This window comes from Aethalodelphis obliquidens, unplaced genomic scaffold, assembly GCF_003676395.1.
Source record: "Aethalodelphis obliquidens isolate GAN/ISIS:26980383/991018 unplaced genomic scaffold, ASM367639v1 scaffold52, whole genome shotgun sequence".
Classification (NCBI taxonomy): domain Eukaryota; kingdom Metazoa; phylum Chordata; class Mammalia; order Artiodactyla; family Delphinidae; genus Aethalodelphis; species Aethalodelphis obliquidens.
Window position 1 is genome coordinate 6935980 of NW_020837996.1, and position 24597 is coordinate 6960576.

General features: G+C 46.3%; 1 protein-coding gene across 5 annotated transcripts in view; it reads right to left on the bottom strand.

Annotated features, from left to right (window-relative positions):
* Positions 1-24597, bottom strand: part of LOC113608250 (teneurin-2) — a 531856-nt gene that overhangs the window by 137891 nt on the left and 369368 nt on the right. For 4 of the 5 annotated variants that reach the window (XM_027084355.1, XM_027084357.1, XM_027084353.1 and 1 more), the window contains 2 exons: positions 23168-23368; positions 21254-21466 (listed from right to left, as the gene is read on the bottom strand). In XM_027084355.1, the coding sequence (XP_026940156.1) occupies positions 21254-21466; positions 23168-23368 (414 nt within the window). The remainder of the gene's footprint in view (positions 1-21253; positions 21467-23167; positions 23369-24597) is intronic. The other variant, XM_027084352.1, reaches the window with a different exon arrangement.

A 24597-nucleotide genomic window follows, 5' to 3' on the forward strand; every position in this document is an offset into this window, starting at 1 on the left:
AATGCGGGGTGGGGACAGATATATGCAGAACCTCGCAGTTTACTCTGAGGATGGTGGCTTTATTCTGAGTAACAAGAGCTCTGGGGATATTTTGAGCAGAGGAGTGGCCCGATGTGACTTGAAGTTTTAAAGGGTCCCTTTGTGCAAGGAGAACACACAGGGATGGGGCCAGGGCGGGATCTGGGAAGCTGGCCAGGAGGAGGCCATAGGGATAGTCTTGGTAACTGTCGTGGTGGCTCAGGCAGGCTGCAGGGGTGCCCTGCTACCACGGCTCTGTGTGGCAAGGCTAATTCTCTATGGATTTAGGGTTCCCTACACATACCCTCCAAAAGAAAAGACTTCTGAGACACAAAAGCAGAGGATAAACTACTTCGTCCATAATACAGCACTCCGGTTATGCAAATACATTTGAGTCCTCAGCTGAGAATCAGTGAACAAATGGGGTTGAGGACACGGGATTCTGCCCTCCTCTCCAAGTTGCTTTTCCTTATTAAAGACAATAAGCAGAGTGAAGGGAAAGGGCAGCATGGGTGGAGGAGATCAGAGAAGCACGGGGTCTCCCAGGCTCTGTCCCTATAGACAGGGTTGGCAGTCTAACGTGGAACAGCTCCAGCAAACGAACTTCCTGACTTCCTTAACATAATGACTTCAGACCACAGGCTGCATGTATTCTGCCAGCTTTGTCTAGTTCTTCTTGGCATTAAGGCCTCCTTGGACCACCCCCAAGCATCCTCCCAGATTATTAATCCTGGACTTTACATCCCTTTGCATTCTGTTTATCTCTATAGGTCAGCTTGACGCATCTGAATTGTGGCACTCAAACACACTAAAGCTCTCTCTATCTATCATCTACCTATCCACCCATCACTTATCCAATATCTATTTATCTATCTACATTTATATTTATTTATTAAGCTATCGAGCTTTCGCTACCAATCAATCTCTCCAAATCCTCTGAAGGCGTGCTCTCAGAACACTGCATATCAAATGACCTCATACAGAAACCATATTTCGTCTTATTTTCTTTACTTTCTGCCTGGTACAGAAACAATAAAAACACTGCACTCTCCCCTCCGCTTTTCACCTTTCTCTCCTCTGGCTGGCATGGTGTCTCCCACCCCGCCCTTACTCACGAAACCAGCACCTTCATCATTCACCAATCCCCATCCCTGTGACGCGGGGAACCCTGTCGTCCTGACCGTATCCCGTGCTTTGAAACTCTACTCGCATGTAGTGTTCTAGTCCTTTTCTTAAAGCGTATTTTAGCTGATCAAGGACTTAGGGGGCAGGTTGCTGGTCATGATAGGGTTTTTAATCTACCAATTTTGCAAGAAGTCTCCATCCGTAAGAGGAATGAGGAGACTTGTTTTCCGAGAGTATAGAATTCCAACAATAGCCCATGCTATTGTTAGGTGCTATTCTTCAGTTTTGCATAACGAGTGTGCCCTTAGGAAGGCAAGAGCTTCCTCTTGGAAATCCTCTCATTTACAGAGAAACAAAAAATCCCTCCTTTCAAATACATTTTAAACATGCAAAACAGCAGTATGTTTCTGCTGTCACATTTTCGCTAAATGGATAATTGAATGGTGAATGGGAGCGGCTACTCAGCTGCTTAACCTGCCGAGTTTCCACACATACACACTCCCAAATTGCAGCCGAGCAATCCCCGGGAGGCAGAAAGCATGACTGATTTTTCCAATAAAGCTACAAAAATCGATAATCCTTGTAGACGGAACGCTCGCGTCTCTAACCATCTCAGAGCTTCACTTGCTCTGCTAGCCCTCCCACACCAGCCTCTGCCTCTACCCTGGCACATGTTACCTATTCCATACCACCAGGACTTAGCCCGAGTTCTATTCCAGTTCTGCTGAATGGCGCTTTCAGAGAGGCCCTGCCATGCGTCGTGATTTAGAGATGCTTGGGTTTTACGGGGCTCTGGGAAACGTTGTTTAGCTTTTCCGGAGCTCCAATAGGTTCTTATGTATGGCTGTGTATGCCGGCGTGATTAATGGTACTTGCAAGGTCTTGGAGCTTTCAGAGGTCACCCTGTGGGTACTGAATAACACAGCGCAGGGCCAAAATTACCCTTGGATGAGAATCCTGGCTCCACACAAATGCAATGGCATCGCCTGCTTTAGTCGACATTGCCCGAGACTCGGTACCTCTCCCTGACTGTGCTTCTAAGGAAAGTTACCTCTCCAAAACATTTTAAAGATAAAGTGGGAACCATTTTGGTTTCTTGGTGATTTCTCCGTGCTGTGTCATAGGTACCAGGATAAGAAAGAAGGCTGGGAAAACCAGAAGGCTGCTATGCTGGTCTCTGACAAGACGCCCAAGGTCAGGGTAGACAGGCCACGGTGCGAAGCGAATTAAGCGTCCATGCAAAATATGCTACAGTGTGCAACGCTGTGGTTGAGAATTTAAATGCACGAAAGTCAAGAGATTCGAAATGATGGTTCCCACAGCAACTATAACTCAGTTCTCTGGTGAATATAAAATTAACTTCATTGCAAAACATGCTGTTCGATTTACACCTTAATATAGTCACGGCAGAGTTACAGTTGCTGTGAGAACGCTAACTCTGAATGGTTTTGAATAATTAGTTTAATGAAAAGTTGGTAGCAATGTGAACTCTGACAGAAAGTCAACTTAAATTTAGGGGAGTTGGTCAAGGACGCCTATGCTGAGGGGCAGTAAGTCATTTTCGAAATCTGAGATAAGTTAGGGCACTCTTTGGCCAGGGGGCACTGGTAAAGCAGAGAACCCCAAAGCATACTAACGGGGGGGTCATTCTCCATCACCAAACAGATGCTTCTGCAGGTGGTGACCTTACCAGTAGGTGAGGGTGGCTCCCTGGTGCCCATATATACTCTGATTTCATCGCTGGCCTCCATAGTAACCCTCTTGTTGTAATTACCTGGGGTCAAAGCAGCTGATCAAAACAGTGTACTGGTTACACTGGTCTCTGTCAAGTCAACCTGGATCGAGAGCTCACCTCCCCCTGTCCCTGCCAGTTAAGACTTCCACTGATTGTCGAACCTCTCTGAGCCGGTTTTCTCACCTGGACGATGCTGATGACAACAGTTTCCACCTCGCAAAACTGAAGTGAAGATTTGACGAGAGAAGGTCAAGACGTTAAGAATTTGGCACCAGGACTGGCAGGTTTTATGGTCAATACTCAGTAACTATCAGCTATTATTATCCGAAAGGGGAAGTCGGTCAATCCGTAAATGCAAAACATATACGACGTCAATTATTTGTCCCGTCTCCTTATTTCAGCCCAGACCGATTTGTGTAAGCCTGAGTCAGCCGGCAAGGGGTGATAAAGACAGAAATGTGAACTGGAAGAAAGCTTCCTAAGCCATAGTGTGTCTTCAGGAAAGATACCTGAGGCCACTTCTATTGAAGTTCGGAAACGAATCAGTTGATCATCTCTTCCACCAGATGAATATTTCCTAACAGTTTTGGTTACTGTTTCCTTCCCCATGAATCTGTTTTATACAATAAAGAGTAAGATGTTTTCACACCCTCCCAAGGAATATTTTTCACTCCACTGGGGGTGATTCTGGGTCATTTTGAATGTATGCACTAGGTTACAGGCCCGCACATCCTTTGTTCAAGCCCTCACGTTCCCAACTCAGGAGGAACCCTGCATTTACTCAGTTTTGGTTATTCCCTTTGCTATTCCTTCTTCCAATCCAGCTCTTGACTTTGTAACCGATGGGCTGTTTGGGCAGCTAAGAAACCCAGTATTTTTTTTTAACATTATAACATTTTTTTAAACATCTTTATTGGAGTATAATGGCTTTACATTGTTGTGTTAGTTGCTGCTGTATAACAAAGAAGAAACACAGGATTTTTGAAGCCAACTCACAGTGGCTCCTCACTCTTTTCCTCTCCAGCTTTTCTCCTCAGATCTGATGTGCTTTCTCTTTTTCTCTCTCTCTGAAACGGCTCAGAGGGTCATACCCAGGGAATCTCAAGCCAGCTAGCACTTACAGAGCACCTTCTGTATTCCTGCTCAGGGCAGGGGATCATTCAGGCTCTTTCTGGGTAGTACTTTTGCTGCTGGGTGGCAGGATTGGCCAAACCAAAGGAATTGGTCCTGCCAGAGGTCGTCTTTCTTGGGAGCCACTGTCAGGGTTTTAATAGAAAGGGGTGAAGCCCCAGCCTGGCAAGAAAAACCAATGAAAAGCAAACTCCCCAGCAATGTGCACTTCTAGCTTCTGAAGCCATTCCCAGCTGGCTTTAACTCCTGTCTTCCCGTGTCAGCCTCATGCTGTTTCCAGGGGCTCTGCCTCCTTCCCCTCAGTCTTGGCCTGTGGCTTTTTACCTCGCTGCGATCAGTATCAGTAACATTTTCATGTCTGCCAAAAGGCGGGATTTTATAACACTGCAATCGTTTGCTTTTACTGCTCAGAAAATATTTTAAGGTTGCATTGCTTAGTGTAACCCAATCTCACTGGTGATGGATGCGGAAATGTACATGTCAAGGTAAAGGCATCCCAGGAAGCTGAGGTCAGTTAGAGGCACTGAAACCGACCTGTGGCCCTGCCAGGTATTTAACTCAACCTGGAATTTCACTTCAGTTTCTTCCGAAACCTGAGTGGGGCTGCGAGCTGAAACTGCAGTGGCCGAACTCCCTGCTGACCAGTGCATCTGGCCTCTTGCACTTCCCTTGAATTTCCGTGTCTGCCTTCAGGAGTAAATTTAACCCGGAGGCCAGTTCGGCCAGGTGGGCTTGAATTTGCCGGCAGATCTACGGTGAGCGTCACCTGCCCTGGCATTTTACACACCGTACCGTGGGCACTTTGGGCTTTACCAGATTTGGCAGCACTGAGGATGCCAGTGGCTACCTTGGCTTTTTTGACTTTCTAGAATGTCACCCTGAGGCCATTATGACAGAGGAGTCCCCAACATGGTGCCCCTTGAACTCCCCCAAATGTATGTTTGCTTATCTGTTCTAAAAATACAAATGATGATTTGTTGGTATGATATTGAATATTTTGAGAAGCGTAATGTATGGAGACAAAGAGCAGCCCCGGCGGACCTTTGAAAGCTTCCATTCTGAACGGCCACATGGAAAGCACAAGTCGATTTCTCCCAAGGCAGCAAAACAGCCATTTCTTTATATACTCAGCTGTACTCATATATATGAAGAAATCGTTCTTTTAATCTATGTACTTTAAACGTATTCAATATTGGTTTTGATCTACTGGACGAGCTGAAACATTATGGTTGATTCAGGAGGCTCAATCCATTGTGGCTCAGACTAGATTGAGGAAGGATTTCCATTGCTTTCCTGCAGACCTTGAAAGTTTGCATCCCTGGTAAAGGCAGTTTCCTTTGACTCTAATGAAGAGTGTCCTGATTTGCAGGATCAGATGGCAAGCTGGGTGGGTAGGACAGCCTTTGTCGTTCCAATGTCAATAAGTTGAGTTTTCTCCCCAACACGTGCATTTGAACATGGCCAGGTGTTTCTCTCATTTTTGCATCTTCCTCTGAAGGATGTTTATGGCATGCTCGCATGCAGAGAATGTGAATGACTGTTAGTAGAATATCACGCTGGGAAGTGTTCCCGGGAATCAGCAGCCTGATCTGAGACAGCTTGGAGGGAAGAGCACGGTAATCTAGAAAATGCAGGAGACTCGTGCTCTGCTGTCCTGGGGTAAAGATCAACAGGTTTACACTCTGCTGTACTGGAGTCTTCCTTCTGGGTCATGCCTGCAAAGCCCATGGAAGGAATTCCCCTGAGGAGAGCAAGACAGACAGCACATATGCTCAAGAAGCCGAGGGAAAGGGGCTGGGCAGGGGGCCTGTGTAGGAAAGCCCTTGAGCCCAGTCATGGAGGGGAAGTGACGGCAGTGACAGAGCTCCAATCACTGATGGTCGGTGTTACTTCCTTGGCTGTTCTCCCCAAGGCAACTCAGGGAAGATCCTCGTTCCTGGCCCTTTACTGCACTGCTCTGGCCCTTGCGCCTGTTTTACACGGCCATTCCCACTAATCCACCGTGGCCATAGAGAGGGCACACGTGCCAGCTCTGTAAGGGAAAGACTTCTCCTCTACCATCGTAATTCTATCAGACTGAGGAAGAGAAAGGGACATAGGGACCTCAAGCAGCATGAATTATTCAGGCACGGTTAGTAAAATACAGGTATCCAGATTCCTGAAGATACCTATCTGGAGTTTCTAGGTCTTGAGCACTTGCAAAGGTAGCATTTCAGAGGATGGCATTAGACCAATGACCAATGCAGAGACATGTTGTAATGGGTGCGGATGTACCATGCTGGGCCTGCTGAGAAGTCAGATGGGTGCACACACATGCATGCACACACAGACGTGTACGCACTCACACGCACGGCACAGGAATAAGTTACTGTCTCAGTTGGCCTATACTGTTGAGATCTGGGGCTGAGCTGTCAACTGGGGCAGATGCAAGGAATAGAAGCCAAAAAGGGCAGCAGAGGAGGCAGTACTGGAAACCCTGCCCATGCTTCTTGAATGCTGTATTTGCCAATTGTGTAGACCGTGGATTGAAACCAATGAGTCGACCTGGCTGCCTGGTGTCAAATCCTTCCTGATGCTGTTCACTGTGTATTGGGGGGCAAGAGCCTCCTGCTGGCCTCACAGGCTTGTTGTGAGGTTGACTGAGGCAACACAAAGTCTTTGAGCTCCTTGGAGAAAAATTCACCGTGTAAGTGCAAAGTATCACCGTTATATCAGGATAATGAGACTCCCGCCAGCTTAAACCAGTCACCAGGAGAGGTGGGGTATCAAAGAAAAGTAGCCAAAGCTATGCAAGTCTCAATCCAGGCAAATGATGTTTCCTCATTCAGCACTCAGCTTTCACTGGAGATGTCAGTGGCCACAGATGGGTGTCTCGTTTGGCCCCCAGTCGATGGGTGTCTCGTTTGGCCCCCAGTCTTGTTTGAATGGCTTGTACAGCATTTGCATACATTTTGAGTTGCTTGCCAACATTTAAACGTTGGGAGAGTATGCGTACCAATCTGGATCTCTGGCTTCTACTGAAGAAGTGGAAAATTTGGCAAACTAGGCTTGCATTTCTACATGGCAACATTCAGCCAGTGGCGGGTTGTGTCTGCCCTCCACAGATAGGGCCTTTAGTTTCCAGATTGTTTCCAATCCTTACCATTTTACACCCTATTTAATGCACTTACTTATACTGGGCTTGCCTCACCCACATAGGGGGTGTTTGAATTTACATCTTCTTCTATAGATTTGGCCCTCCCCCCCCTTCCTATAGTCAACAAAGATACTGAATGCATGGTACCCTTATTATCCAAATCTAGGTTAAGCGCCCCCCCCCCCTCCCCCACCAGCAGAGGAGAGACCTGTCTGCCAGCTCCTGCCAGGGGAGAACTTGATTTCTCCCGCATCCTCCTCTAGCCAGTAATTCCACCGGAAAACCCCACAGTTTTCTTCCTTAGAGATGTCCAAGCAGTAATCCAACTAAATTAGATTATAATCATCTAAAGGTTGTCCTAATAAATAAAAATATAGATACAGCTAGCAGAAGCTGAGGTTTAATTAATGAGTGCTGTTTAACTGAACAGGCTGTACCATATATGGAGGATTAAAAGATGAAAAAGGATACGAGGGAAAATCAAATTTTAATGAGTTGCCATCTTCATTTGATTTAACTAAATGTCTTCCATTGTTGGAAATATTAACACTTACGAGGGAGTCATTTGTGTGTATCCACACAGTTTGATACCTGACTGCTTCCTTTTATGTAATTACACTGTGTTACAAAGGAATTTAAACTACCATTTGAAGTACAGGGCTTCTATTCTTACATTGATCTCCTTGGGAAGCTATGAGCAAAGCATGGTGTAGAAAAATAAGCCAAAAATATTGGTAGAAACACCAGGAGGGTGTCCCAAGGTAGAAAACAGCAAAGTCTCATGCAGTCAAAAAGGCAGTAGAGGTCTAGAGTTCCTCAGGCTGTCAACCGCCCCTCTGCAGGTCACTTCTCATCCCTGCTGCCCCAGGGACTCCCACGGAAGAGGGGAGGGGGCGTGCGCTACAGCCAGCTCACAGTAGGCACTGCATAAATGTTTCGTGACGAATGAATGAATGCAGTTGCCATTGCCCAGCTAGAACCAGAGAGAGGAAGTATGGACCCCAGACGTGGCATGCAATGAAACACACGTGGCTCTCCTGTCTATTACACCCACGTTCCTGCAGTTGGCAGTCAGATCCACCCTGGGCCATTTCTACCGCCCTCCCTGCTTTACACTTGCTCCTTGGGTTCTCCCTTCTTAAAGGAACAGAATCCAGGTGTTCCAAAGAGCTCCTCCTGCAAGAGTGAAATCAGAGGAAGGGCCCAGACACCTGGCTTAACACATGAGGTCTAGTACCCCGGCCTCTCTTTCTGGACTTCTGGGCTCCTTCCCATGCATTGTTGTATCCTATCCCTACTGCTTTCTTAACTGCTTACTCCTTGAAGACACAGTGGGGATACTACAGTAAAGGCACAGAGAAGTGCTGTTCATGATGACTAAGCCAACATTGACGGAACATCAAGCACTGTGGTAAGTGCTTCGCCTATAAGTGAAGCCCTCACAACAGTAGGGCATGCGTGTTATTAATTCCCAGTTTACAGATGGGAGAAACCAAAGCTTACTGAAGATACAGACACTGCCAAAGGTCACCCGACAGGCAATGGATTTGAAGCCAGGCCTGTTTCATTCACACATTTAATCTTTTTGCTACACATTTCCTTATACCAGCCCCTCCCTGCGAACGCATGATAACTACAGTAGTAGCTATATGAGCACTGATAATGAGTGTTCACAGTTAGCAGAGAGGGAAGATGTTAGTCTATAGACAGGATGCGGTAGCTACTGAGAGTCTGGAGTGGGTATTGATGTATATTATGTGTTTCAAGCTGTTTAATTCTGGGTAGACCGTTTTCGGCGCTAGGCTTTTCTATGATATGAAAACATTTCCTGTATCAGACCCCCAGAGAGCAGGTCTGTAAGTGAACAGATACAGATCTTTCTTGGCTCCATTAAATGGAGATACAAAGTTAAATCAATTCATATTCAAAGTATGGTGAGAAGCTGATAGCAACTTGCTTCAGGGACCCAACTCGACTTGCTTGTGTTCCTGGGTTAATAGGAAGAAGCTAGTTTCTCTCAACATCTTCAATCTCCCTCCCTATTCACGGGCGGGCGTTGCCATCACCAGCAACATCTGGGCTTCCTGAGCTCACATACACCTAACGTAGAGAAACAATCTCACTGCCTCTTGCCAGGATGCTCTCTTGCAGGGCCAAGCCACTACATTTGAGTTTCGTGTCATTAGACAGTGTGTCTCTTGGATGGAGCAGTGTGACCAGCGAGTGACAGCTTGCTAACATGTTGGAATCAAATCAGGTACAAATGTTTCCTCTGTGTTGTGAGGTGCCTGTTTTATCATCTTTGGGGGCCCCTACCCCCCGACATTGATTCTAGATGAGACACGGCTGCCTGGCAAGCCCTCTTGAAGTTAAAGCATAATTAAAAAAATAAAGAAATGCAATTCACACTTATCAGAGCCCATCACTCTGCCTACAGCTTTAGACAGATGACGCTTCTGGGCCAGGCTCTAACCAACTTCATTGCTAATTCGACCAGGCGCTGCTGCGGCTGAACTTGGAATTCGTGGCCCAGGATCTTCAGCAAATTTTTTTTTTTTTTTTTTACCGCGCTTTCTTTTTCTTTTTCTTTTTTAACATCTTTATTGCGGTATAATTGCTTTACAGTGGTGTGTTAGTTTCTGCTTTATAACAAAGTGAATCAGCTATACATATATTCCCAGATCTCCTCCCTCCCACCCTCCCTATCTCACCCCTCTAGGTGGTCACAAAGCACCGAGCTGATCTCCCTGTGCTATGCGGCTGCTTCCCACTAGCGACCTGTTTTACGTTGGTAGTGTATATATGTCCATGCCACTCTCTCACTTCATCCCAGCTTACCCTTCCCCCTCCCCATAACCTCAAGTCCATTCTCTAGTAGGTCTGTGTCTTTAACTCCTCCTGGACAACAATTACCTGGGGCTTTCTGTCTCTAGAACGCTGGTTAACCCTTGCTTTCTCTGGCAGGATGTAGTTTTTGTGATGTATAGTTTGGCCCGCTGGGTGATGGTGGATGCCATGCAAGATTAGAGCAAGCAGCCTCAAAGAGCTGTGCCCGAAACTGCTGGAAACCTAGAGTCTAGGGGACATGGAAGCAGTTCCCTCTCCCTTCCTCCTGGGACATGACTATTAGGAAGGTGGGAGGCCACAGGGACTCTTTGATTGACAGTTGAGCTGGCTGAAAACGGAAGCAACCTTAAGAGTCGGCTGTGTAGACGGTAGGGGTCCCAAGGCTAAGTTGGGATTCAGAGCCTGGCTGTGTTTGGAGAACTTGTGAGCATCCCTCACTGTCCCTGGGTCTATAGAAGGTGTCTGAGGATGAACGCAGGTGAGGAAACAGAAAGGATCCTGTGGTCTGTTCTACAGCCCAGCCCTGGGACAAAACCTTGAAGTATGGGAGAGGGGCTATAGGCAAAAAATGAAGGGCTGTTTTCTCAAAGGAACATGTTACCAGCTGATAAAGTTTCCCAGCGTGGGAGAGTGTGGCATTCTCTCCTTCTGTGTGTAAACACAGCAGGGCTTCAGTAGGGTGGGTACTGAGGGTCCTGGCTGGCACACCCCTGGCGTGGACCCGGGCAGTAGGGGAAGTATCCTAGGGTTCCCCTTAACTGCATTTTGTAGGCAGCCTCACTGAGGGGACTGAGCTAGAAGAATCTGAATGGGCTAAAGATGAACATGTGAGACATATTTGGAAACTTCTAGCAATGTCTGGGGTGAGGGTGGGGAGGAAGCTTTGCAGTTGGGATGAACCATAAAATTGAAGAAGTGATGTAAATCATTCCTTACCGGTGGGATGGACTTGCGGGGCTTGGGGCAGTGTGGGATCTGTCAGCCTTGGAACAGAACTCATGGAGGGCTAGACTGTGACCCTATTCTATTTCATGCATGTCTCATGTTGCCTACTGGTCTCATTTTGACTATTATCCCAGCTCACTTGGAAAAGTATATAAACTCTCCTGAATTCATCTCCCCGCTTGACACTTGTTGACTAAGACGAGTCAGCCACATCTTCAACCGTTTGGGCACAGAAAGAGGGTAACGTCGCCATGGACCACAGAATAAGGTCATTTATGGAGAATCCCATGGTGAAAGCAATGGGAAAAGACTGAATAGGCTCCTGAAGGATCTTAATCATCAAAAAAACACTGGCTGGTAGCTTTTAATTACTTTGCAGATGTTGAATCCTATCATTGAGGACCAAGCAGGCCTCCCCTGTACTGATTACAATGAAAACATGTTTTTAAAAACAAACACTTTACTTAAAACCAGGGATACTTTTCTAATTAGAGGAAAGATTAACTAAATGCATTTTTTCTTGTAATTTAATCCGTTTTAATTATCCCGAGAATGTTTATGATGAAATACTCAACTTTCTCCTAGCTGCTACTTGGTGAGGTTTCTTTCTTTATTACTGATGAAGGGAAAGGCTGAGAGATCGTCAGTGGTATGAAGGCCTCTGCGGGTCTGGTTATAATGATATATAGAAATCCACAATGGCAAGGATAGAAGAGGAGAGCAATAATCCCTGACTTCGACTGGCGGGTTTTCAAAATGATGGTACCCGGGCTTCCCTGGTGGCGCAGTGGTTGAGAGTCTGCCTGCCGATGCAGGGGACACGGGTTCGTGACCCGGTCCGGGAAGATCCCACATGCCGCGGAGCGGCTGGGCCCGTGAGCCGTGGCCGCTGGGCCTGCGCGTCCGGAGCCTGTGCTCCGCAACGGGAGAGGCCACGACAGTGAGAGGCCCGCGTACAAAAAAAAAAAAATTAAAAAATGATGGTACCCTATTTTCAAAAAGCAATAAAGGCAAGCCTTTGAAAAAGAGCTTGTGAAATAGAATGCTGTGAAAGAAGTGGGTTAGTATAAGAGTGAACCCCATGAGGCAGGCAACTTGGGAGAAAATGCAAAATCTGTTTCTTCCATGAACATCTGGGGTACCCGGTATGACTCCTGATAACCCAGGAAATGAGGCAAGGAATTGCAAAGAAACCCCAGATATGACCCCTGGGTTACGCTCTAAGGAGTCAAGCAATTGCAGCCTGGGAGGAATGCGGGTAATTGTGAAGTTTATTGGGCTGAATAGGGACAGACCAGTGAGAGTCTTCACTCTCCAAAAAGCATGTGTGCTACTCAACTGAGTCCAAGTTGAGGCTCCTAGGTCATTCTTTGATGCACAGAGCCAGGCAGATAGAATCTTAGAACCCAGAGTCATGAGGAATGAGAAGGAGTAAGGAAAGGCGAGACCAGGACAAGGTGTTCTAAGACACACTGAGCTGACAACATCCTCAAATGTAAGAACTACCAGATTTCTTCTTAAAGGAGAACAGATTCCTACCAAAGACCTCCAGAATATGTCTGTGGTCCCTATATGGAGAAACACTGGCTTAAAGAACTGAAGTTTTATTCTCTTCAGATAATAACAGAATTCCAAAGTAATATTTCAAGGGAAAAGTTTTTTTTTCCTTCTGAAGTATACTTATGGTCAAAAGGAAACCCAGAATTAAAAATAAATTCTCAGAGAACTCTTGGCTACCCCTGGATATGTCCAAGAGGTCTAGCTTGGGGAACTTTGGTTGAAAGCAGCAAACCCCAATTTCACAATTGTATTAATATTAACCTGTATTAACCTAAGGATATTCAGAGGTTTGGTTTCATGTACAATTGGGCTGTTTGGTAAAATAAGCAGGTTCAATTCCAGGTAAGAGAGGCGGTTTCTCTGTTAGAACCAGATGCCAGCAAGTTACAGAACAAACCTTTGGGAAATGGAGAGTGGGTAGGTGTTATTTTCGACATGCTGCTCACTGCTTGATGGATTGAGGGCAGACGTGTGAGAGGGAGACTGAAGGTAGCAGAAATGTCTTAAAGAGAAGTTGATTTTGATAATCCTCCCCTGTGCTCTGTCTCACGTTGGCAGTAGATAATGATGGTGATGATGGGGGATGATGACGATGATGTTCGCTCACATTGATTTGGCTTTTACTTTATGATGGGCACTGGGCCAACTACTTTACATATAACCCAACGAGGTAGGTCGTATTCGGTATTCTCATTTTACAGATAAACTGAGGCACACAGAGGTTAAGAAATCTGCTCGGATTTGATCTCAGGTAGACTGACACGAAAGACTGTGTCTTAATCCCTTCATTATCACGCTTGCATTGCTCCAATGCAAGTGACGTGGATATAGTCAGATGGACCTCTACTTTAACACCATCTCCTTTTTAATTAGGAAACACAAATATATCCAAAGAAGGTACACAGATCGCCAATAGGCACAGGAAAAGATGGTCAACATAGCTAATTATTAGAGAAATGCAAATCAAAACTACAATGAGGTATCACCTCACACCAGTCAGAATGGCCATCATTAAAAAGTCTACAAGTGGGCTTCCCTGGTGGCGCAGTGGTTGAGGGTCCGCCTGCCGATGCGGGGGATGCGGGTTCGTGCCCCGGTCCGGGGGGGATCCCACATGCCGCAGAGCGGCTGGGCCCGTGAGCCATGGCCGCTGAGCCTGCGCGTCCGGAGCCTGTGCTCTGCGACGGGAGAGGCCACAGCAGTGAGAGGCCCGCGTACCACAAAAAAAAAGAAAAAAAAAAGGCTACAAGTAAGAAATGCTGGAGAGGGTGTGGAGAAAAGGGAACCCTCCTACACTGTTGGAGGGAATGTAAATTGGTGTAGCCACTATGGAAAAGAGTATGGAGGTTCCTCAAAAAACTAAACATCGGGTTGCCATATGCCAAAACCATAACTCGAAAAGATGCATGTATCTCTATGTTCATAGCACAGTATTTACAATAGTCAAGACATGGAAACAACCTAAATGTCCATCAACAGATGAATGGATAAAGAAGATGTGGTGTACACACACACACACACACACACACACACACACACACTGATATGACTCAGCCATAAAACAGAATGAAATAATGCCATTTGCAGCAACATGGATGGACCTAGAGATTATCATACTAAGCCAAGTAAGTCAGAAAGAGAAAGACAAATACCATATGATATCACTTATATGTGGAATCTAAAATATGACACAAATGAACCTATCTATGAAACAAATAGAATCACGGACATAGAGAACAGACTTGTGGTTGCCGAGGGGGAGGGGATTGGGGAAGGGATGGAGTGGGAAGTTGAGGTTAGCAGACTTCAGCTAATTTATACAGGATGGATAAACAACAAGGTCCTACTGCACAGCACAGAGAACTATATTCAATATCCTATGATAAACCATAATGGAAAAGAATATTTAAAAAAGGAATGTATATATATGTATAACTGAATCACTTTTGCTGTACAGCAGAAATTAACACAACATTCTAAATCAACTATACTTCAATAAAAAATTTTAAAAAAGAAACACAAATATAAACCACTGAAGGAAGTTTTTCAATGCACAGAAGCATCCTCTAGGTAAATCAGATATAAACTGGAGCTGAGATGAGCAGATAATCAGACTAACAAAATTCACAACGTATCATCGGCAAAACCAACACTCTGCTGTATCCATCCCTTTGATGTAAAGTGTATCAGTATATTACGGGAATCTACCTGGAGACCCTCCCTGACCTTACAGAAGAGAGAAAGATTTGATTGTCCTGGAGTGGACCATTCCACGGGATGCATATAAATTTGCATCAAAAGTAATAAATTTCTGGAGATGGACAGGTCCTTCGAGAGCATCTCATCCAAGTGTGTTCTAAATCTAGTCAATCACATAGTGCATTCGTGACATTTGCAATATCTGCACTGTTATTTACTTAATATTTTTCTTCAAATTTACTTAGGCCTAATATCACTACCTGCTTTTTCAACATCCCTAAGCATTAAGGCCCATGTAATCATGAGTTTAACGAGCTAGTTATGGTTTTCCCTAATACTTCTTTTTAAAAGCCCCATATAACCAGTCAGTAAAATACATTTGCACACCAACAAAAACACCTCATGGTTGTGGAGCACACTCTAGAGAGCAGTGATGTGGTTCACCCCCCTCATGGGCCTTGGGAAGAAACTAAGGTCAGAAAGGTTGGGTGACTTCTCAAGGGCACCCAGAATGTTCGTGGCACAGTCAGGCCTAGAACACAGAGCTCCTGTCCTCTGTCCATTTATTCTTCATGATACCACAATGAGTCAGCTAGCAGGTGATGAGAAAATGCCCATCATGAACACCTTATGGAGTTCATTGCTCCAGGGCCCTCTCTGCACTCCCTTTTTCTTTAATACAAAGCCTTGAGTGTATATCGTGGAACCCAAGACTGATAGTCTTAGAAGAAATGTTGATTCTTTGTAAGAGCTCAAGCGACCGAGTACTCACTACATACACTCAGGGAGTGCGGCCCATTTTTCAACAGCTCTTATTCTTTGATGTTTTCCTTTCTTTTGAGTCTGGAATCTTCCTCATGCTAACTCTCACCCATGGGTTTCTGTTCTAAGAGTTCCATACTGTTTTTAGCTCTTTGCTCTTGTGAACGCGGTGATACCTCGTATCAAGCTATCTACTTGTTGGATCTGGCCTTGTCCCTGTGGGCCACGTGCTAGTACATCAAGGGGACCCTCTGAAACATGAAGGTGATGGTACAAGGAATGCTCCAACTCACTGTCTCCCCACAGAACTATAACTGCAAGACTTCTTCCCCTCTTTTCTTTTTTGATGAGACCTCCTTTTCTGCTGGGGCATATGTTACTAAATCACGTAGAAAGTCATACCAAAAAAATGTTTCCATTTAAACTAGAGGATGGTTGAGCCATAAAGCCAGGGGGAGCTTTGTGTCTATCTAGTCTACCTTCCCCTGAAAGGCCCTCTTCAACATCTAGGCTAAGAAACTAAACACTTTCAGCTACGAGAGTCTCACTACTTGTGAGGCAGTTTCTTTCCCTTTCAATATATTCCACTTTTTGCATTGAGTTGAAAATGGGTTCCTATAACTTCTACCTCCAGGGCCTTGTTCTGAGTTTGGGTAGGAAACCTGGGCAGACTGCCTGACCCAGACGTGAAGAGAGCTTCTGGGCATGTGGTGATTCCTGATCTTCAATGAAAAGGCTCACATTTTGGCCTACGTGTAGGGGGAAAAAAAAGCAGCAGTGGAACATGTCCTACTCTCTGCTGCCCATAATCTTAAACAGTGAAGAACTATCACTTTAGGCTTTCACTTCAAAAAATATGGAGATCTTGGGGCTTCCCTGGTGGCGCAGTGGTTGAGAGTCCGCCTGCCGATGCAGGGGACACGGGTTCGTGCCCCGGTCTGCGAAGATCCCACGTGCCGTGGAGCGGCTGGGCCCGTGAGCCATGGCTGCTGAGCCTGCGCGTCCTGAGCCTGTGCTCCGTAACGGGAGAGGCCACAACAGTGAGAGGCCCGCGTACCGCAAAAAAAGAAAAAAAAAGAAAAAAATGGAGATCGTAGGACAGGTTCCAATAAGAGCTCCCGGAGGAATAGGTTAATGAACCAATCAGAGAATTAGCTGCTTCCAAAGACCCAGTGGGAAGGATGGCTCCGCAGTGGCTAATTTTATCTCAACTTGATATCTCATTGTAGAGTCATGAAAGCTCAAATGTTGAAGGATAATAGTTACAAGAAAAAAAAAAGTTTCCATAACTTAAATGAAGCTGGAATGAGATGCAGAAGCAGCTGTACTCAGTCTGAAGTTGGTTCATTTTTTTTTTCTTGGTACGCGGGCCTCTCACTGTTGTGGCCTCTCCCGTTGCGGAGCACAGGCTCCAGACGTGCAGGCTCAGTGGCCATGGCTCACGGGCCCAGCCGCTCCGCGGCATATGGGATCTTCCCGGACCGGGTCACGAACCCGTGTCCCCTGCATCGGCAGGCGGACTCTCAACCACTGCGCCACCGGGGAAGCCCTGAAGTTGGTTCATTTTGACAGTCGTTTTCTTCCTGACCTGTTCCCTGTAGCTCCGAAGCGCTCTCCCTCTTGAACTGTGACCCTGTCTACTCCTGATGACAATCACTTAATCAGCACATCAGATTGTCGCACGGCTGGTTTTACCTTGGGTAAAGATTCATTTTCCTTATTAACATCACAAGAACCCAGTTCTTTCCCCAACCAATTAAAGAGGAAAAATAGAAGGGTCCCAGTGCGATAGAGGGAAAAGAAAACTGTTCTGACTTGTGGTACAGGGGCAGGTTACTCAGTCCCACACGATCCTGGGAATCCAGTCCTCATGATTCTGAAATGCAGCTGGAGGTCAGGACCACATAGAAAAAGTAAACAGGCTGGAATAACCATTATAGACATTGCTCACTACCCAGATATCAAAGAGTTCAGCTAGGGTCAGAGCCTAGTTTTGGTGGATTTGCTCTGTGTGTGTGTTAGCCTGTATTATTTAGAGTGGATATCTGGACAGCTTACGATAATAGCAACAACCTTCAATGAGCATTTTGCTTTCCTCCGTGTAATCTCCAGCAATAAGAACTTTGGTCTCTCCCTGTATTTTGCCCGACTATTCTGCTTGAGGAACATGTTAACATTTACTCTGTTTCTTTATAAGAGATGTTTATCTGAGTTTACTCTAGTTCATAGAGATTTCTGAGTTATTCTACGGTTCCTTTATGCCCTGGTGTTATAGACTCTGAATAGACTGCTGAGGTTGAATCCACAGTATTAATAAGGGGTGGTGGGAGGGATGGCAGGTGATAGGAACAACAACCCATTTTAGGATTATGTTTAAAGAATGAAACTAGTCTAATCACACAATGTGCCTTCTGATTTATTCATATGAGTAAACTGCAGCCTATTCAAATAATGCTAATATATTCCAAAGAGATACGCGAATTGTGGTTGATTTAGATTCAACGTCTATTTCTCCTCTCTGCAATTCTGGAGATTTTTGCCATACTCTGTATTTAACTTGTTAGAAAGAGTTAATAAAAGATCATTGCTTGGTAGAATCCAACCTGGTGGCAAGTCAGCTCTACCAGTTAACACTGAAATGTTATACCTTATATTTAAATCTTTAGCAATATGTATTAAATATCCAAATATAAAAGAATAATTTGGTTGAAAAATTCCAGAAACGCATTTGACCAAGCGTGGATAGATCCTGGTGATTCTACTGGATTGAGTTTTGGAAGGCTGTGCTTTTATCCTCATCCCTTTCCCCCCTGCATCTGTCTTCTTGCTTCCTTGGGTAAAATAAACTTGATATACCAGGACTGATGTGAAATGCTTAGCTGACTCTTTGCAATGACCCTAAGAAAACTGTCGCACCATGACCTTTTGAAAATAGACCGCAGACAACCCAAGCACCCACTGCTTTGCCCTATCCCGAACCTCCCAATGCATTTTTTTTTTTTTTTTGCAGGCTAGGTTCCATTTCATTCTTATTTATTTTCTATTTTCAAAATATAGCATTTGAGGCTCTGCTTGAAAGGGACCAAAGAGCCTCTCTTTATTTTCTGACCGTCAGTATCCCCGAGGAGGAGGAGGACTGATTCTGGGCTTGTAAATTGCGGCATTCACTTAGAGTGAATCGACAGGAGAGTCTGCTCAAAATAAAAGATTAAAACTCCATGAAACAGCTCTGGGGGCAGAGGATGAAAAGCAAAAGGAGCAATTACATGTGTACGAACACCTCTAGACTTTGAATAGCAAATCTCACCAACCAAGGAATGCTTGGCTTTTTCTGAGCAAAGCCCAATGAATGTAAATCTGTGAGGAGGCGGCACTGATACCACTAATAAAACCACAGAGCCCTAATTTCTCACAAGGACAGACTTTGGTGATAAAGATCTTTATGACATACGTAGTGCGAGCTCATGAAGTCATGAGAGATCATAATTCTGAAGGAGAGACTTTCCTGGGACGTCACTAGCTTCATTTGGGGGCGCTTTACTTGGCATATACATCTGCACCTTCTCTGTTTCTCAAGAGCTCACGGAGCTGTGAAACTTGAACTAGACACTTCAAGTCGCAAAAACACCTTTCTCTAATTCATCTCACCCAAAGGGCTGGCTAGAAAGAATCATCTCCTGTGTTCTCCTGCTGGCCACATCCTCACCATCTTCTGTGAGACTCAAGTTACCATCTTCCCATTTCATCTTCAAAGGCCCCAGAGGCATTTCCACGCAACAGCTGTTCTCTCTCCACTCGCTCTCTGTGACATTTGGACCCTTCCCTTTCCCTTGGCCCCCGATGGCCTTCAAGTCACAATTGGTATCCTTTCTCTAAAGTGAATGTTGACCCTCTTCTCTTTTCTCCTCCCTCTCTGCCATCACTTGCGCAACTCTCCAATTCAGGGGTTGGCCAGTTTTTTCCTGTCTTTTTTGCACCAGACAACAAATGGCTTTGTGGACCACGTTGCAATGACTGAAGGCCAAGGTGCAGTGCAGAAGCTGATGATACCTCCACACATGGGTGTGGCTCTCCTCTACTAACGCTTTGTTTAAGGGACACTGAAATTGGAATTTCATATGACTGTCATGTGTCAGGAAATATTTTTCTTTCAACCCTTAAAAAAATGTCACTATTCTTAGCTCGTAAGCCACAGAGCAACAGGCAGCAGGCTAGATTTGGTCCGCACCCCCACCTACAGTTCTCCAACCTCTGCTCTGATCCATCAGGGCTGCCCTCCTGTGAGCTCTTCCCAGAGTAGAGATGAGTTGTAGGTAGGACAGAGTCAGCAGGCACCCCTGCGGGATGCTAAACCCTCGGCAGATGCGGGAAGGGGAGAGCAAAGGGGAGGCTGAGGCTGGGTTGTGTGAACTGAGACAAAGGGGGATTTTCTACCTAAAGGTTGGCAAGAGCTCTTTTGGGGAGGGAGAATGGGGGCAATGGAGGTATGAGGGCGGGGAGGGTCTGTATTTAGATCACACCAAGCATGCAAAAGGATATCAAGAGGAACACCCCTGAAGAGTGGGAGCTATTAATAAGGATTTTAAACTGTCTCAGTATTGGGCTGTGCACTTCCTTCCCTTGAACGCCTTCTGAATTATCCCCCAGACTCTGCAGGGAACTGAAGATGAAAGCGGCTGTAGGGGGAACGGGATCTGGAGCACCATTGAACGATTGCAAAAACAATTCACTGCCAACAGACTGTCCCGGCAGGGTCCCAGTGCTATGGTCGTGGCCTGGATAGGCACGCTGCTCCTCGGATGCCCAATTAGATAGAATTGGGGGAAACCTAATGCAGAGAGCACTTTCTCTCTGCTTGACCACCCAAATGAACAGCATGGGAAACTGAGTCTGAGCTCATGAGTCAGCCCTGGAGAAGCTCCTAACCCTGCCTCCCACTCCAGGTGCCTGGGGTCTTGGGGCTAGGACAGAGGGGAGGGCCCCCAACTAAATGGCTAGAATCCAAGGTAAGTTCAAGGGGCCATGTTAGTAGTTTGGATAGAGACTTCTCTGAGAGTTTCCATGCAAGCACGTGGCCTCAGCCAGCTTGGCATGAAACCAACCCCGAACCGGGACAAAAGCAAAACCAAAACCGAAGAAACTTGAGAAGTATTACTTCTTAAAGAAAATGACCTTTTAAGAAATATTCTCAGTCATCAAGCTTTATATATACAGAGAGATGACTGAGTGAGAATGAAATGGGGCCAGAGGAGGAGACATTTATCGATGGTGGTGGTGAGGGGAAGGGTCAGGAGCCCAAGGACAGAGCCTTGTCTTGGGACAACAAGGGGATGCTCAAACCTATTAGAGGGGTACCTGGTTACCCAGGAAACCTGGGAGTCCTGCCCTGCATCCAACCCGGTCTAAAAGAAGTGAGTTCAATTATTGCCAGCAAGCAGGGATCCGGCTGGGAGGGTATTCAAAAAGGGGAGACTTGAAGACCACAGTCATTTGGGGTGCTTGAAACCTCCAGGCCCTGACCATTTCCCATGCGTGTGCATTTCCCTTCTCCACGATTAGTAATTTGGATGGATTTTCCTATCCGATCTGCTCCCTTTCCTCCCCATCTGGAATTCTGGAAAGAAGGGAAAGCCTTTTCCAATCAGGACCTTGCTTTTCCCTTCCCTATGCCCTGGGAGATTTGGAGAGGCAGCAGGAAATGCTGGAGAGCGCTCGTGTCCCTGCAGGAACAGCCAGTTGCAACGCACGACCATCACTATAGATCTACGATTTATGAAAATAAAGCAAATATGTGCCTGTTTCGGTGCCTGCCGTTTGCCTACCAATGGTGCAGTGTTCACCATTCCAGCCCTCTCGGCATTCACATTTGCCATCTTTACAGGTCCCGTGCTCAATGCAGCGGGGGTGGCACACGCGCTGGTCACAAGCTGCGCCTGTCCAGCCCTCTTCACAGCGGCAGGCTCCCCCGATGCAGACGCCGTGAGTGCCACAGTCTACTGAGCACACTTCTGGAAGAAAAACAATGATTACAGCTCAACACCACAGCCGGCGAAACCCTCCACCGGAGGCCAGACCACACACATGGCCCGGGTCCCTGGAGCTGGCCCAAGGCCCAGAGGTATGTCATCCTGGGCGGCCTGTCTCTCCACTGGCCGGGTATTCATCCACTGCGAGGTAGTTTCTAGAGCAGCGTTCTCACAGTGGGGTCCCTGGACTGGCTGCAGTGCCATCACTGGGGAACTATGCGGAAATGCAACTTCTTATGCCCTGGTTGGTCCTCTTGACTTAGAGATGCGGGGAGTAGGACTTAGAAATCTGTTTTGTCAAGTCCTCCAAGTGTCTGTGATGTACACTGAAGTGTGAGAACCACTGCTCTAGGGCTGGAGACCATCCCAGGAAGAGGTCAGACATTGTTGCTCAACCAGTTTGGTAAAGCCACCCGGGAGGTGCCCACCTGAAAAGATACCTGCGGAGCCTGACTCCCCAGCCAGCTGGGATTCTTTTCCCTGTTGAGAGCCTGAACTGACCAGAGGCCAGTCAGAGACCCAGCGGCTCCAACCTCACTGATGACTGCAGGCCCAGCTGTCACCCAGATCGGCACCTTGGTGGCAATCGTGACCGCTCTAATCGTGCTGCCTTTACACAGCCTCTTTCTCAAAGGAGCTCAAAGTCTTTTGTGGTTGGGGAGGAGACATACAGACAGATATGCACTCTGGCATTCCAGACCTCTCACTTGAGGACAAGCACGTGCCAGACATTCATCCTTATGACAGACTACTGAGGGAGGCATGGCTCATCATGCCAGGGGAGGGGAAACCAGACCAGGAGGGTTAGTGACTCACTCCAAGTCACACAGCACGTCGGGAGCACCGCTGGGTCTCGGATCTAGGGCGCCCCCTCCCCCCATCCTCCACAGAGCTTGGCCTGGACCACCAACATCAGAGCTGCAGGCAGAGGCGAGTGGGCTGAGAAGATACCCAAAATAGCCCATGTTAACTGACTCTTCCTTTTTTTTTCCTTCTGGAATGAAATATTCATTTCTTTCCCATTGTAGCAAAGCTTCGCATAGATTCCCTTCCTGATTGCCATGGTAATCTGACAGAAGGGGGCGGAAGGATGATGGCTTGCTTGGATAGGCACTTGACAGTGTGAACGGAACCATTCTTAGAAAGGTGGAGACTGGCTTGAACTGTTGAACCATTCCATTTTAAGGTCACTAGGGAGGTAAGGCACGTACTCTTAATTTTAGGAAAATAAAGGGTACAGTGCCACTTCATTATTTTCCTGTCACTGGAGTATGCAGAGCTTTATAACATGTTCACCTGGCACCCCGAGGGAGCGTCTTTTCTCTTTTATAGGACATTCCGTTCAGTTTGTCTGGGACTGAATTGTTCTGTTTTGTTTTCTGGTACCTTTAGGGAGCATACATAAGAAAGCTATAATGCAAAGGGAAGCATCCCTCCCGGGCCCCTCATCCATTTGCAGTGATGAAACCAACGAGGCACAAGGACCAAGTGGTGTTTGTTTGTTTGTTCTTTTCTCAAGGATCAAAGGCTTCATGACTGAGGATAGAGTAAGAGAGGTACTATGCAACTGACCAAAGTCCCTCCATCCCGAGTGGAAAGAGCAGATTCCCATCTGTTTGGGCTTTTGGAAGGAACACAGGGCATGAGTGTTGGGGAAAGTGAGGAGGAAACCTCCTGGCTTACCGACGGAGCAGTCGGGACCCATCCAGTTGGGATCACAGCTGCAGAGGCCCGTATCGGGGAGGTAAGTACCATGTCCACTGCACTGGTCTGGGCACTGGACCCTCGCCAGCTCACAGTTGAGGCCACCCCAGCCAGGGCTGCAAAGGCATTCTCCATTTACACAGACCCCATGGCTGGAGCACGTAGGATCCAAGCAATCAACTGAAAAAAAAACAAAGAGGAAAAGTATTGATCACTCATGGGGGATGGGCCATGAAACAGCAGTTTACAGCTGAACGGACCAGTGCTGCACCAATTCTTACCCACCTGCAAGCAAATGGAACAGCCCAGGTAGTACATGGCCCCTTGAAGAATACCCATAAAGAATTAAAGACTTTTTATTTGTTAAAACGCCAAATCTCAAACTTGAAGAGAATGTAAAGGAAAAAGGGGGATTTCTCAAGCAGAATCAGGAGGAACCAAATATAGAGACGTATCATGCAACCTTGAGAACCTTGTACTTAGAAGCATTAGTATCTTATTGAACCACATCAGGGCTTCTGAGACCGGACCATGAACCCTGGTGATGTCTCTACGTGTAATACCAAACCCGATCATCCCTCACTTTTGGAGAGAAAAGTAGAGAGGCTCAGTCTAACTTCACTAATACTTGACTACAGAAGGTACCAAAAGATGAAACAGAAAACCAGTGACACTCATGCATGAGTCACTTTCCTAATTAAGTTTCACTTAGGCTAAGTCTAAAATTAGTTTTCATTCTCTGAGCACACATCTACTGGAAGAAGTTAGTAAATGTGCAGGAAAGAAGAGGTGAAGTTCGGTGTGGAAGTGATCCCAAAGGCATAACCTTCCTACACATAATCTTAGTAAAATGGATGGGTGAGTCTCTGGCTGTGGCACTGACCTCCCCCCAGACTGTTAATCAGGTGAATTAACGGTCAGATTCCAGTCATTGCTGTTCTTGCCAGTTTCATGGTCTGATTGCTTGGCCCTCTTAGTAATCAGAGTGGCTATACATCCAGTAGTGACTTGAAGTTTATTACTCTGGAATCCACTCAAAGTGAGGAGAGCAGTGAGCTGCAAAGGCCAGTTCTCAGGACAGGACTTTTTGTACGAGAATGTGACCCCAAACTTTGGACATCCATCCAGCCTAAGGATGGACAAATAGGGCTTTTTAGAGGAAGACCAGCGTCCTTAGGTATTCCTAGAAAATGATGCAGTGGCATTTGAACAGAGGGCACTGCACACCGTGGGGTCTGAGTGGTGAACAGGGGTCTTACGTGAGTCTCAGATGGTGCCTTATGCATCAGAGCAATGGTGGGGGGCGGGGTCTTGTCATCTTATTTGACTAAGACATAAACTTCGCTCACTTTAACAGCTTGGAAATCAGGTCTGTTGGCCTAGATTAAAGCCTTTGCTTCTGCCATCAA